Raw genomic sequence first — 14,876 nt, 5'->3', positions numbered from 1 at the left:
CAAATAATTCCATCAGTCTGTGTTCCAAAAAGTCACTCCTTCCTTTCTGAGTACTGCAGTGCGCTCAAACAGTAGTTTTTCCCCATATATGGGGTATCTGCATACTCAGGAGAAATTTCACAGCAAATTGTATTGTGCAATTTCTCCTGTTGCTCTCATTAAAATGCTAAATTTGCGGCTGAAAAAAAAAACATTTTTGTGGGAAAAATTTGGACTTAGGATTATTTTGTAAAGTTGCTTCACTATATATTTACTGTGACGGTGGTCATTGCTTTTATTGCTTTTGTGTTATATATGTTTAGAGTAGTGATGAGCGAACATGCTCAGATAATGTGCTAACCGAGTGTCTTCAGTGTGTTCTAATATTATGTTCGAGTCCCCTCGGCTGCATGTCTCATGAATGTTGGACATCTTCAACACATGCATGGATTACCTATTCGTTAGGCAATCCCCGCATGTGTTGCAACTGCCCAACAGCCGCTGGACTTGGAACATAATATTCAAGCAAGATGAAGACACTTGGTTAGCACGTTATCTGAGCACGTTCTTTCATCACTAGTTTAAGGCTGTGTGCCCACAATTGCGTTTTTAGGGGTCAAACCGCTGCAAAAACACTTAAAAGAAGCTTCCCAATCATTCTAATGCTTTTTGGCATTTTTGTGCCAATGGAAGTGTTTTTTACCGCTAAGGAAACGCTTAGCGGCTAAAAACGCAGCATTTCATTAATTTTGCGGTTTAGTCCACGTTTTTAGCTATTTCCTATGGTCCAGAAGACGCGCGGTAAAAAAAGCGTGTTTTCTGGGAAGGAGTCCGTTTTTTTTTTTTTTTGTTTGTTTTTTTGTCAGGTTTAAAACGCTACTGTGGGCACATAGCCTAAAGGTTGCTCATGCTCCAGATAGGTTCAATATATAATATTTTTTTTTTTATGCTGGCTGTTTAATCCTCTGTATACATTACTTCACCAGGGGTATGAACAAGTGTCTCGTTGTTTCAATTCCATAAGGCGCGTAAGAGGAGATAACTATTGTGCCTTAAGAGCTACCTTGTTCCAGTGCCTTAGTCAGATGACCACACTTCCACAGTGGATGGCCGATGATGACCTTACACAAGTATGTATCCTAACTTTTACAGTTTGGTAATAAAGAATGAATGGCTAATGTTTCATCAAGTGAGCAGCAATAAAATGGTTTCTCTGTTCAGCTGTAGACATGTATGCTGGCTGTGCAGGACCTGTTAACGCAGTTGCATAGCTGTCCCCAGATTTCTTAATACAGACTGCATTCAAACCTTTTTCTGGTCGCTATGCTTTTCTTGTACAGAACGGACACATGGACATCACCCACAATGTTATTCAATGCGAAAATACAAAAAAATATTTAAAAAAACCTTCTCTTGCCTTATGCGCTTAATATAGTGCTTATTTAAATGGCAGGCGGCTCCTGTACCCGTCTGTTATGCAGAGGAATGCTCAGAGCGGCACATTGACCCAGTCACATCCGCAGGTTGACTGCTCCAAGAATGGCAACGTTCCTCTTAATTTGGTCTTAGGCTGCCTGAGATGCCCTTCTGGATAGAAATCTCTGTGGCAGCCTGGGAGGAAAATGAGGTCCAGTATTATCATTTAAGAAAATTCTTGCTCTTGTTGTGCAGAAGATCCCACCACACAGGTACACTCGGAGTAAAGTTAATGACCCCCATCCTAACATTTTCAAGATCACTATTCCTTATCCGCCTCGAAATGAGACAACCACAATGCACGGACCACTGCTTCACCATTCATTAGAAGATCATATTCTCACTAATTATGTAAAGATGGCAGGTATAGGTAGGCAAGGTGAGTATTATGTAGAAACATGGGTTTACTGAACTAACGTCAAGGGGACTGCATTGTATGAATATAGAATTCAATCTGAAATTCAGAACTAAACAAAGTCCATAAAAGAGAAGAATAATGCTTGGAATTGTTGGGATGAATGGACAAAAGAAATGGTCGCTGCTCCAGGACATTCAAGTTTTTCAAAAGGATTACAAACACTAAAGGAGACAAAAATGCTCAAGTTTATCAAATTTCACTTTATTTTTGGTGTAAAAAGTTTAATTTGTATGTTATATAACATGGGGTGGTCTGGTCAGGATCTTCATTTCTGGATGGTAGCGTGACCTGTCCTGCATTACAAATGCAGCCCATTGTTTTAATTAGGAACTATGTAATGTTTACTTTCTCCTGTGGAGGCGCTGCAAGGAAGTTACTTAGGGTCCCGTTTCACTTAGCGACGCACCAGCGATCCCGACAACGATACGACCTGGTAGGGATCGCTGGTGCGTCGCTAAATGATTGCTAGTAAGCTGCCAAACAGGCAGATCGCTTCAGCGACACAGCAAAGATCCAGCGATCAAACACAGCGATGCATGCTGGCCAACGGGACACCGATGACGAAAAAATGGCCCAGGACATTCCTGCATGATCAGTGATATCCAGCGGAGGGGCCGGTCGCTGCTGCGTGTCAAATGTAGCGAGATCGCTGTTGCGTCACGAAATCGGTGACGCATTAGTGATCTCGCTAGTGATCTCGCTAGCAATCTCGCTATGTGAGACGAGGCCTTTACTCCCAGTTTTCCTCACAGTTGATCAATGGGAGAGGACACTTTATGATCCTTGTTAAGCAAGCCTTCTAATAAGTTGGAAATGTCTAGCCTATGTAACCCGCTTAATGTGAATCTGTATTTATTTTTTATCTCATTACTATGTGGCCAGATGATAACACAGAGACTCATCTTTAGACCTATTCTTCATTAATAATAATTTAAAGGAAACATGCAGACAGTGTTAGGTTGGCGTCGTTATACTGATTACAATGATACCGTGGTTGATGAAATCCGTCTTGTGGTTGTTGTTTAATCTTTACTTTCAGCTTTGAGTTAATGATATGCTCATGCTTCGGGGCGGCCTGTGGGGGGTGTTCATCTTTATTTTCAGTTTTGAGTTAATGATATGCTCGTGCTCCGGGGCAGCCTGTGGGGGGTGTTTGAGTTAATGATATGCTCGTGCTCCGGGGCAGCCTGTGGGGGGTGTTTGAGTTAATGATATGCTCGTGCTTCGGGGCGGCCTGTGGGGGGTGTTCATCTTTATTTTCAGTTTTGAGTTAATGATATGCTCGTGCTCCGGGGCAGCCTGTGGGGGGTGTTCATCTTTACTTTCAGCTTTGAATTAATGATATGCTCGTGCTCCGGGGTGGCCTGTGGGGGGTGTTCATCTTTATTTTCAGTTTTGAGTTAATGATATGCTCGTGCTCCGGGGCAGCCTGTGGGGGGTGTTCATCTTTACTTTCAGTTTTGAGTTAATGATATGCTCGTGCTCCGGGGCGGCCTGTGGGGGATGTTCATCTTTATTTTCAGTTTTGAGTTAATGATATGTTCGTGCTCCGGGGCAGCCTGTGGGGGGTGTTCATCTTTACTTTCAGCTTTGAGTTAATGATATGCTCGTGCTCCGGGGCAGCCTGTGGGGGGTGTTCATCTTTACTTTCAGCTTTGAGTTAATGATATCGGCCTGTGGGGGGTGTTCATCTTTATTTTCAGCTTTGAGTTAATGATATGCTCGTGCTCCGGGGCGGCCTGTGGGGGGTGTTCATCTTTATTTTTCAGTTTTGAGTTAATGATATGCTCGTGCTCCGGGGCGGCCTGTGGGGGGTGTTCATCTTTACTTTCAGCTTTGAATTAATGATATGCTCGTGCTCCGGGGCGGCCTGTGGGGGGTGTTCATCTTTATTTTCAGTTTTGAGTTAATGATATGCTCGTGCTCCGGGGCAGCCTGTGGGGGGTGTTCATCTTTATTTTCAGTTTTGAGTTAATGATATGCTCGTGCTCCGGGGCAGCCTGTGGGGGGTGTTCATCTTTATTTTCAGTTTTGAGTTAATGATATGCTCGTGCTCCGGGGCAGCCTGTGGGGGGTGTTCATCTTTATTTTCAGTTTTGAGTTAATGATATGCTCGTGCTCCGGGGCAGCCTGTGGGGGGTGTTTGAGTTAATGATATGCTCGTGCTCCGGGGCAGCCTGTGGGGGGTGTTCATCTTTTATTTTCAGTTTTGAGTTAATGATATGCTCGTGCTCCGGGGCAGCCTGTGGGGGGTGTTTGAGTTAATGATATGCTCGTGCTCCGGGGCGGCCTGTGGGGGGTGTTCATCTTTATTTTCAGTTTTGAGTTAACGATATGCTCGTGCTCCGGGGCAGCCTGTGGGGGGTGTTCATCTTTACTTTCAGCTTTGAGTTAATGATATGCTCGTGCTCCGGGGCGGCCTGTGGGGGGTGTTTGAGTTAATGATATGCTCGTGCTCCGGGGCAGCCTGTGGGGGGTGTTCATCTTTACTTTCAGCTTTGAGTTAATGATATGCTCGTGCTCCGGGGCGGCCTGTGGGGGGTGTTTGAGTTAATGATATGCTCGTGCTCCGGGGCAGCCTGTGGGGGGTGTTTGAGTTAATGATATGCTCGTGCTCCGGGGCGGCCTGTGGGGGGTGTTCATCTTTATTTTCAGCTTTGAGTTAATGATATGCTCATGCTCCGGGGCGGCCTGTGGGGGGTGTTCATCTTTATTTTCAGTTTTGAGTTAATGATATGCTCGTGCTTCGGGGCGGCCTGTGGGGGGTGGTCATCTTTATTTTCAGTTTTGAGTTAATGATATGCTCGTGCTCCGGGGCGGCCTGTGGGGGGTGTTCATCTTTACTTTCAGCTTTGAATTAATGATATGCTCGTGCTCCGGGGCGGCCTGTGGGGGGTGTTCATCTTTATTTTCAGTTTTGAGTTAATGATATGCTCGTGCTCCGGGGCAGCCTGTGGGGGGTGTTCATCTTTACTTTCAGTTTTGAGTTAATGATATGTTCGTGCTCCGGGGCAGCCTGTGGGGGGTGTTCATCTTTACTTTCAGCTTTGAGTTAATGATATGCTCGTGCTCCGGGGCAGCCTGTGGGGGGTGTTCATCTTTACTTTCAGCTTTGAGTTAATGATATCGGCCTGTGGGGGGTGTTCATCTTTATTTTCAGCTTTGAGTTAATGATATGCTCGTGCTCCGGGGCGGCCTGTGGGGGGTGTTCATCTTTATTTTCAGTTTTGAGTTAATGATATGCTCGTGCTCCGGGGCGGCCTGTGGGGGGTGTTCATCTTTACTTTCAGCTTTGAATTAATGATATGCTCGTGCTCCGGGGCGGCCTGTGGGGGGTGTTCATCTTTATTTTCAGTTTTGAGTTAATGATATGCTCGTGCTCCGGGGCAGCCTGTGGGGGGTGTTCATCTTTATTTTCAGTTTTGAGTTAATGATATGCTCGTGCTCCGGGGCAGCCTGTGGGGGGTGTTCATCTTTATTTTCAGTTTTGAGTTAATGATATGCTCGTGCTCCGGGGCAGCCTGTGGGGGGTGTTCATCTTTATTTTCAGTTTTGAGTTAATGATATGCTTGTGCTCCGGGGCAGCCTGTGGGGGGTGTTCATCTTTATTTTCAGTTTTGAGTTAATGATATGCTCGTGCTCCGGGGCAGCCTGTGGGGGGTGTTCATCTTTATTTTCAGTTTTGAGTTAATGATATGCTCGTGCTCCGGGGCAGCCTGTGGGGGGTGTTTGAGTTAATGATATGCTCGTGCTCCGGGGCAGCCTGTGGGGGGTGTTCATCTTTATTTTCAGTTTTGAGTTAATGATATGCTCGTGCTCCTGGGCAGCCTGTGGGGGGTGTTCATCTTTATTTTCAGTTTTGAGTTAATGATATGCTCGTGCTCCGGGGCAGCCTGTGGGGGGTGTTCATCTTTATTTTCAGTTTTGAGTTAATGATATGCTCGTGCTCCGGGGCAGCCTGTGGGGGGTGTTTGAGTTAATGATATGCTCGTGCTCCGGGGCAGCCTGTGGGGGGTGTTCATCTTTATTTTCAGTTTTGAGTTAATGATATGCTCGTGCTCCGGGGCAGCCTGTGGGGGGTGTTCATCTTTATTTTCAGTTTTGAGTTAATGATATGCTCGTGCTCCGGGGCAGCCTGTGGGGGGTGTTTGAGTTAATGATATGCTCGTGCTCCGGGGCGGCCTGTGGGGGGTGTTCATCTTTATTTTCAGTTTTGAGTTAACGATATGCTCGTGCTCCGGGGCAGCCTGTGGGGGGTGTTCATCTTTACTTTCAGCTTTGAGTTAATGATATGCTCGTGCTCCGGGGCGGCCTGTGGGGGGTGTTTGAGTTAATGATATGCTCGTGCTCCGGGGCAGCCTGTGGGGGGTGTTCATCTTTACTTTCAGCTTTGAGTTAATGATATGCTCGTGCTCCGGGGCGGCCTGTGGGGGGTGTTCATCTTTATTTTCAGCTTTGAGTTAATGATATGCTCGTGCTCCAGGGCAGCCTGTGGGGGGTGTTCATCTTTATTTTCAGCTTTGAGTTAATGATATGCTCGTGCTTCGGGGCGGCCTGTGGGGGGTGGTCATCTTTATTTTCAGTTTTGAGTTAATGATATGCTCGTGCCCGGGGCGGCCTGTGGGGGGTGTTCATCTTTATTTTCAGCTTTGAGTTAATGATATGCTCGTGCTTCGGGGCGGCCTGTGGGGGGTGTTCATCTTTATTTTCAGCTTTGAGTTAATGATATGCTCGTGCTTCGGGGCGGCCTGTGGGGGGTGGTCATCTTTATTTTCAGCTTTGAGTTAATAATATGCTCGTGCTTCGGGGCGGCCTGTGGGGGGTGGTCATCTTTATTTTCAGCTTTGAGTTAATGATATGCTCGTGCTTCGGGGCGGCCTGTGGGGGGTGTTCATCTTTATTTTCAGCTTTGAGTTAATAATATGCTCGTGCTTCGGGGCGGCCTGTGGGGGGTGTTCATCTTTATTTTCAGCTTTGAGTTAATAATATGCTCGTGCTTCGGGGCGGCCTGTGGGGGGTGGTCATCTTTATTTTCAGCTTTGAGTTAATGATATGCTCGTGCTTCGGGGCGGCCTGCCGATAGATGCTACTGTGCAAGTGCCTTCAGTGGTGCCATTTTGTGGAAGACAAAAAATACTTGGCGGCGGCGCTTGCTCAGTAGCATCTATTGGCAAGTGATAGATGCTACTGTGCATGCAACAGCACCATTTTGCTGCAGTCCAATTTATTTCAACTTCAACACAATGGCGGCGCTTGCGCAGTAGCGTCTATCAGTAAAAGAGAGATGCTACTGCGCAGGCGTTGGTGCTATCTTTCTGGATGTGTCTGTGTCTGGGGTTTTTTTTTTTTTTTTATACGAAAAATGCCGGAAAAATTCATGGCAATGTTTTTGGTTGCCTTTTTGCTCTTACTCATTGCTTTCTATGGGTAAAAAATGCTGTAAAGCTGCTGAAAGAAGTGACATGCTGCAGTTTAAAAAAAAAAAAAAAGCAGCTATTTTCCAAATATGTCAGGATATAAAAACTGTGTGTGTGTGCGCATGAGATTTCTGCAATCTCTGAGCTGGTACTGTAAAAAGCAGCTTTTAATTTGCATAAAAATCTCAGCAAAACTCCACATGGCCTAATGGTACACATGATTACTTTGTAAGATTGATCTTTCACTTTCAATCATGGCTAAAATCTGTATTTCATGAAGACAGATCTTCCCTTTAGGATGAGGAGTTGGGGGCAGACACAGACCTTCTGCTGCAAGCTCTTCTGAAACGTCAGTGAGTTCTGGTATGATTGCAGTTACATTTCTCTTAAATGGTCATTTTAAAGGGTTTTCCTCTTTTTAGGAATACATATGTATTTGGCGAGAGAGAGAAACCTACAGATACGTCCATCTGACCCTTGCCTTTAAGTTTCATTGTGGATCTCAGTTTTTCATGAAATGCTATATTTTTCGGATTATAAGACACACTTTTTTCCCCAGATTTGGGGGGAGAATAGGGGGTGCGTCTCATAGTCTGAATGTAACTTACTGGGGGGGGTGGCTGCAGTGGAACAGGGTCCCAGGATGCAGGGTTGCTGCTGCAGGAAGCTGGCAGGCATGGAACGATGCTGCGAGACCCGGGCTGGAAGGAGGGGATTGTTGACACTGCTAGGTAGCGGTGGGCCCCAGTCTTTAACAAAAAAGTTGGTGGAGTCTCTTCAGGCTTCCCATCATTTTCATGGAGGCGGCCATTTTTACGAACTCAACAGCCATGACAATGATAAATTCTGGGGACTCCACTGATGTTTTCTGAAAGGCTGGAGCCCGCTGCAGTACCTGCTGAACACCCCCTCCTCACAGACTGGAGCTGGCAGCATTGCCCCACTCCTGCCTGCCCAGCCAGCTTCCGGCAGCAGCGACCCTGCGTCCTGTAACCCCACTCCACCGTTCACCCCCCCATTCCTGGTAAGCTACCATAAAATGCACCACCATTTTATTGAGAACATTTTTTTCCCATTTTCCTCCTGAAAATTTGGGATGCATCTTATAGTCCACAAAATACAGTACATTGAATATTATGCCTGCACAATTCTTAACGGGCTGAAGGTTCCACGACAATCACTAAATGGCCGCACATAGACATGGAAAGCATAGATACGTATATCGTAGGGAAAAAAAATCTATAGACTTCATCTATGTATTTTAAAGGTGTTGTTCCGGTTTGGGATGAAAGTTTTCATCAACTATGTGACAGTGAACTTTTGAATCCTCAGAGCACATTCACACTGTCGGTGTTCTCTGGTGCTGTTGGTCTCATGACCACAGGTAGGCAGTTTGCGTAAATGCAGTCATGTGCCGACTAGACGTGTTCGGCTTCTGTTACATCCATCTAGTTGGAATGTGTCCGGAAGTATGTATTTCACATACTTGTGGTCATGTCCTTGCCAGCTCTTGGACTCCACATTGGAGGATCCTGACATTGTGCAGTGCACTATGAGGATTCAGAAGTCTGCAGTCACAATAAGTGGCTGTATACTTTCAACCCAAACCTGGACAATCCCTTTAAAAAGTTTTAATTCCTCACTTATTTTTTATGAAGGGTGAACATTTATTCAAAGTGTTAGTCACACGTGACGAATGTGTAATTTTTTTTTTTCTGTGTTGCCAATTACGAAACGAGAATTTGCTGCCAAAAAAATGCAAGTTTACGCTAAGAACGGACAAGGGAGGATTTTAGAAATTCAAAAAAAAAAAACCCTCAAATCCTATTCCAGTCTGGGACACTGTAATTTCTGGCATACATTATAGTAAATCTGTTTGGCCTCTATGTACCATGCAAAAATGTGCAATGTGAGATGGAAGAAGAAAAAAAAAAAATACAAAATTAAGTCCCAATTTGTGCAAATATGACATGCGCCCGCAGCTGTTTACTGCACTGCCTTTTTTGAATGCGCATTAAGCCATTTACTCTAAAATAGTGTAGTGCGCGAGGAGCTCCCATTGGTGTGTTTGGAGAGCGATCACATCATTGCCATGTTTTCACATGATTTTTCCCCTTTAATAATATTATCCAGAGACCTTCTGAAACGTGTCATACGTGTAGAGGACACTAGGAGGCAGTATTACTATTCAGTGCCAAGAAACATGCACTATTCTGGCTCTTACTAAATGTTCCAAGCTTGGAGTAATAGTTTAATTGCTCTGCTTAATGGGGGTTTCACTACTATAATAATTGACATCCTTATTTAGGTCATCAGTATCAGATCGGTGGAGCTGAACTGCAGTACCTGGGAATGGCCACTGAACAGTTAATGGAGCTTTGCTGCTCAGTTTAATAACTATTGGCTGCCTGAGTTGACCTGATCAGTGGTGGTATAGGGGCGTCTGCTTTAAAACCTGATTTCTGCTATATGAATCAGTAAAATAAAATATATTATAACTTTATTAAAAAATTTAAATATGAAAAAATGAGATTCAACTCACTTTTTTTTTTTCCTCCATTCGAAAAGGAAATGATATAAAATATATATTTATTTATATTAGTATCACAGCGTTCAGAAAAATCCGATCTATCAAAATATAAAAACAGTTAACCCAGTCGGTAAACAGGGTTCCCCAACTCCAGTCCTCAAGGCCCACCAACAGATCAGGTTTTCAGGATTTCCTTTGTATTGCACAGGTGAAGCAATTATCACCTGATCTGTTGGGGAACACTGACCCAAAGAATGCTGTAACAAGTGATCAAAAAGTCACATCTATCCCAAAATAGTATTAATAAAAACGTTGTCTTGCCCTGCAAAAAAATAAATGATCATGCAGCTTCATCTGATGAAAAATTAAAAATGTTACGGGTCTCGGAAACTGGCGACACAACTCCAAAAATTCTTTTTGCAAACATCAGATTTTTATTTTTTCACCATTAAAATAATAAAAAAAAAACTGGACGTGTTTGGTTGTCGCCGTAATCCTATTGATGAGGAGAATCGTATTTGTACACCATAAAAACAATTCTCCCCCCCCCCCCCCCAAAAAAAAAAAAAAAAAAAAAGATCATAATTTTTTTTTTTCATAATTTCACCGCACTTGGATTTTTTTCTTCTTATTCTTGTTTTTGAGTACACTAGTAAAATGAATGGTTTCATTAAAAAGTACAATTTGTTTCATAAAAAAAAACAAGCTCTCGTATGTTTATGTGGAGACAGAAATGAAAGCGTTATGGCTCTGGGAAGAAAGGAGGAAAAAAAAGAAAATGGAAGTGGGCTGTGGGGTGAAGGGGTTGAAGATCTGTCACCAGTTCAGAAAAGGCCAGCTTTTTGCACTGTTGCAGGTTTTTTTGTTTTTCTAATCTGCCGTATGGTTCCAGAGATATGGGCCTTTATATTTGGTTGTGTTTTTTATGGCCGTTACTAAATCAGCGTGGCTCACAGGCTAATCCAGAGCATCTAAACTTCCTTTCACTAAGCGTGCGACTTATGGAGGGAGTTGCTTACGCCAGAATTTGGAGTGGCTTTATAGCAAAAGGGGTGAGTACATATGCACATGCCAATTTTCAGTTATTTGATCCCATAAATTTAGACTCTTTGGTGCTGGTGCATCACACACAAATTGGCCTACAAAAAAAATATTTAAACACAGGTTGTAATGTAACAAAATGGGTAAAAAGCCAAAGGGATGAATACTCTTACAAGCCACTGTAAGTAAGAGCACAAACGAGTCACTTTTGACCTGCTGACAGATCATACGTAGATTGTAGCTGGTCAGAGGTTAGTTGATTGCCGAGGAACTAGCTTTGTAAACCCTCGGGGATAGCATGTAACATTATATGCTTCTCATTCAGATGAATGAGTACACAAACAAGCCTGTTATGCACGAGTGCGAGCCGCTTATACGAGGTCTGTATACACTTGTGAAGAATATTGGCGATGGGATACAAATGAATGTCATGAAATTATATCTGGTATGGGATTATAAAACTCCCTTCAGTGTGCAACTGGCTCAGCCTTGGGAGCCAAGCCTCAAAGGGCTATGAGTGACAAGAGGCTTGCTGCAATGTGGATACCATACTGTCTAAACTGCTTTGAGTCAGCTATAAGGCATTATGGTGATAGTCGTATATCCTAGCCATACATCGTGTATATTTTCAAAATCCCCAAAACATGGCAAGCGCCCGGCTGGGACTCAGGCTGTTATAGCGCACAGGGGTATGGAGATACATGGAGCAGCCAGTAGAAACCAGATGGCAAAGCTGTGTTTGGTCTTAACGTGTAGCAGCGGCCCGGCTGGATCTGATGGCGCCAGAACCGCTGCCATAGGACCATCTAGAAAGGAGTTATGATCTTTCATAGGTTTTGGATTTTGCAGAGGCAAGGGGAGGGGATTTAGGTTCAACCCATAGGGCAGGAGGGGAGTGACCCAAGAGGATAAAGGCTAGTGTATGGCCATGTGGTCCCTGTCTCTGTTATTCATGCGGTCCACTTTGGAAGAGGGGGCGTGTCGAGTAACGTGCTGAGAAGAGACCAATGGGACAGCTGGCAGCCCATGCCTTCTGTGGCCGAGGGCAGCCATGATCTAACATCACCCTGTAATTGACACACATTTTGCTTTTGTCTTTGGTCCTACCACTATCTGTATTTGCATGGTGATGTCAGACTAGGTGGCGAGGTGCGGGTTCATCACATGTAGTGGCAGCGGAGTGATTCTGCGTGATCTCTCTGGTGTCATCCTTTACACTAATATTGTTTATGCAATGGTGTCGTCTTTCAATATGACCAGACTTCAGTATGTTGGTATCTACAAGTGAGATGTGGCAACGTTCTTTCAGGTACTCGTATGTGACGTTATCTGAAGGGGACCAGGTAGAGACCACTGAATGCATGCATGAAATGTTACAAGAAGTCTCTCCATATCGCCCACTTTTCTATAAAGAAACTGGTGCCCAGGACCAACTTCTCTCATTAGGCGGTCAGCAGTTATCGCTGGAATACCAGGGCTCACTTATGTGAGGCCCCTAAGGCTTAACGGGACATATGGAAAGTTGTCTGTGTGGCGATGAAAAGGCGTTGAGTTTTCTTGTATTGCTTCCTGCAAATCTCTGCTCATTAATCACTTTTAGCGATACCACAATATTTCATTACTCTATGTAACCTTTCACACAAAATATATTTTCTGCCATCGTTTTCACGCTGTAGATTTAATAAGGGGTTCTTATAGTTAAACAGCCACAAAATTGCTAAAATAGTGATTATAACCTCAACTTCCATATAATTAACGTACTTGCCATTTTACCTTCCACGACTGCTGCAGTCAATCACTGGCCTCGCTAATGTCTAGCTATATACCTCTGAGGCTGGTGATCTAGTGATTGGCTTCAGATGTCATAGCCCATATACCGCTGCAGCTAATGTAATTCCTTCACGCCATCACTGTCCAAAGCCCACAAGGTACATGTATCTCTTCTGTCATAGAGATGGAAAACCTGTGTAGAACTCGTCCTTCCTGGTAGGAACTAATGTTTTGTGAAGTTACAATAGGTTTATTTTCTTTAGTTGGATTATAGTAATAACCTTCTATTACAATTTCTTGATAGTTACCTGAAAAACTTGTAAAAAAATATGAATGGATAAAACTGTGGAGATTCTGGCATTCGTATGGAAGCACAAAGACATGGGTTCGGCTGAAGGAGTCCTTGGAGATGCTAAAGAAAAAGGTACATTCCTTGTTCATTCACTTATTGCTAAAGTCTAAATGCACAAGAGCTCATCATTATGTCATGTTCCTTCACTGCATGGATACAGTCTAGGTATAGTGAATAAATCTTCATCAAATGATAATGTCACTTGTTTTTTCCATAAAATCTCCCAAACCGGTATTTTGACCTAAATTAATGGAAATGGGTCTACATACTGAGGACTCGTGATTTTCTATTTTTCTTAACATTGCACGTATCTGTGTAGCACAGTGTTCATGCCACGAGAGCTTATTGTAGACTAGATAACTAATGCTAAGGATCTGCTGCGAGCGTGTATGTAATCCATTCTGTAGAGGCAGAGAGAGGAGATCCTGGAGAGAGAAGTCAGAGAAGAGGACTCTATGGGTGGGGATCTGTCCGACACAGGGGTGATAGGGGAGATAGCATAAAAGAACACAATGTCTCACAGGCAGGACATAAACAGCGGGGCATGGCGGTGGGATGCATGTAAGATTGATGTATTTCAGTTACAGACCATGCACTAGTAGTTGACCAACCATACTGCAGTTGAACTATTTTTCCAAGATCACAAAATCTGATTATATGCCTCCAAACCACTTTTATTGTTAAACTAGCTGACCTAATAGTATTATTTATCTATGGTGACCTTTTTTTTTTCTTTCTGTGCGCAATTTAACCCCTTCACCCCCAAGGGTGGTTTGCACGTTCATGACGGGCCAATTTTTACAATTCTGACCACTGTACCTTTATGAGGTCATAACTCTGGAACGCTTCCATGGATCCCGGTGATTCTGACATTGTTTTCTCGTGACATATTGTACTTCATGTTAGTGGTAAAATTTCATTCAAATAACTTGCGTTTATTTGTGAGAAAAACGGAAATTTGGCGAAAATTTTGAAAATTTCGCAATTTTCCAACTTTGAATTTTTATGCCCTTAAATCACAGCGATATGGCACCCAAAAAACTTGATAACTAACATTTCCCACATGTTTACTTTACATCAGCACAATTTTGGAACCAAAATTTTTTTTTTGTTAGGAAGTTATAAGGGTTAAAAGTTGACCAACGATTTCTCATTTTTACAACACCATTTTATTTTTACGGACCACATCACATTTGAAGCCACTTTGAGGGGTCTATATGGTAGAAAATGCCCAAAAGTGACACCATTCTAAAAACTGCATCCCTTAAGGTGTTCAAAACCACATTCAAGAAGTTTAAGTTTATTAACCCTTCAGGTGCTTCACAGGAATTTTTTTGAATATTTAAAAAAAAAAAATGAACATCTTACTTTTTTCACAAAAAAAGTACTTCAGGTTCAATTTTTTTTATTTTACCAAGGGTAACAGGAGAAATTTGACTGCAAAAGTTATTGTGCAATTTGTCCTGAGTACGCTGATACCTGATATGTGGGAGGGAACGACTGTTTCGGCGCATGGCAGAGCTCAGAATGGAAGGAGCGCCGTTTGACTTTTTCAATGCAAAATTGTCTGGAATTCAGATCGGACGCCATGTCACGTTTGGAGTGTACCTGATGTACCTAAACAGTGGAAACCCCCTACAAGTGATCCCATTTTGGAAACTAGACCCCCCCAAGGAACTTATCTAGATATGTGGTGAGAACTTTGAACCCACAAGGGCTTTACAGAAGTTTATAACGTACAGCAGTACAATTAAAAAATCATATTTTTTCCACAAAAATGATCTTTTCACCCCAATTTTTATTTTCCCAAGGGTAACAGGACCCTAAAAGTTATTGTGCAATTTGTCCTGAGTACGCTGATACCCCACATGTGGGGGTAAACCACTATTTGGG

The 14,876-nt window shown here is 43.3% G+C and overlaps 1 protein-coding gene across 2 annotated transcripts in view; it reads left to right on the top strand.

Moving 5' to 3' along the window:
- The window catches only part of OTULIN (OTU deubiquitinase with linear linkage specificity), a 76,115-nt gene that overhangs the window by 46,397 nt on the left and 14,842 nt on the right, over window positions 1–14,876 (top strand). For both annotated transcript variants that reach the window (XM_073569447.1, XM_073569445.1), the window contains exons 7-8: window positions 966–1,109; window positions 12,936–13,055. In XM_073569447.1, the coding sequence (XP_073425548.1) occupies window positions 966–1,109; window positions 12,936–13,055 (264 nt within the window). The remainder of the gene's footprint in view (window positions 1–965; window positions 1,110–12,935; window positions 13,056–14,876) is intronic.

Source organism: Dendrobates tinctorius, unplaced genomic scaffold (genome assembly GCF_039654945.1).
Source record: "Dendrobates tinctorius isolate UK_male_01 unplaced genomic scaffold, ASM3965494v1 ptg000025l, whole genome shotgun sequence".
NCBI classification, from domain to species: Eukaryota; Metazoa; Chordata; class Amphibia; order Anura; family Dendrobatidae; genus Dendrobates; species Dendrobates tinctorius.
Note: the sequence above shows the minus strand (reverse complement) of the source record. Positions and strands in the feature narration are given on the sequence as shown.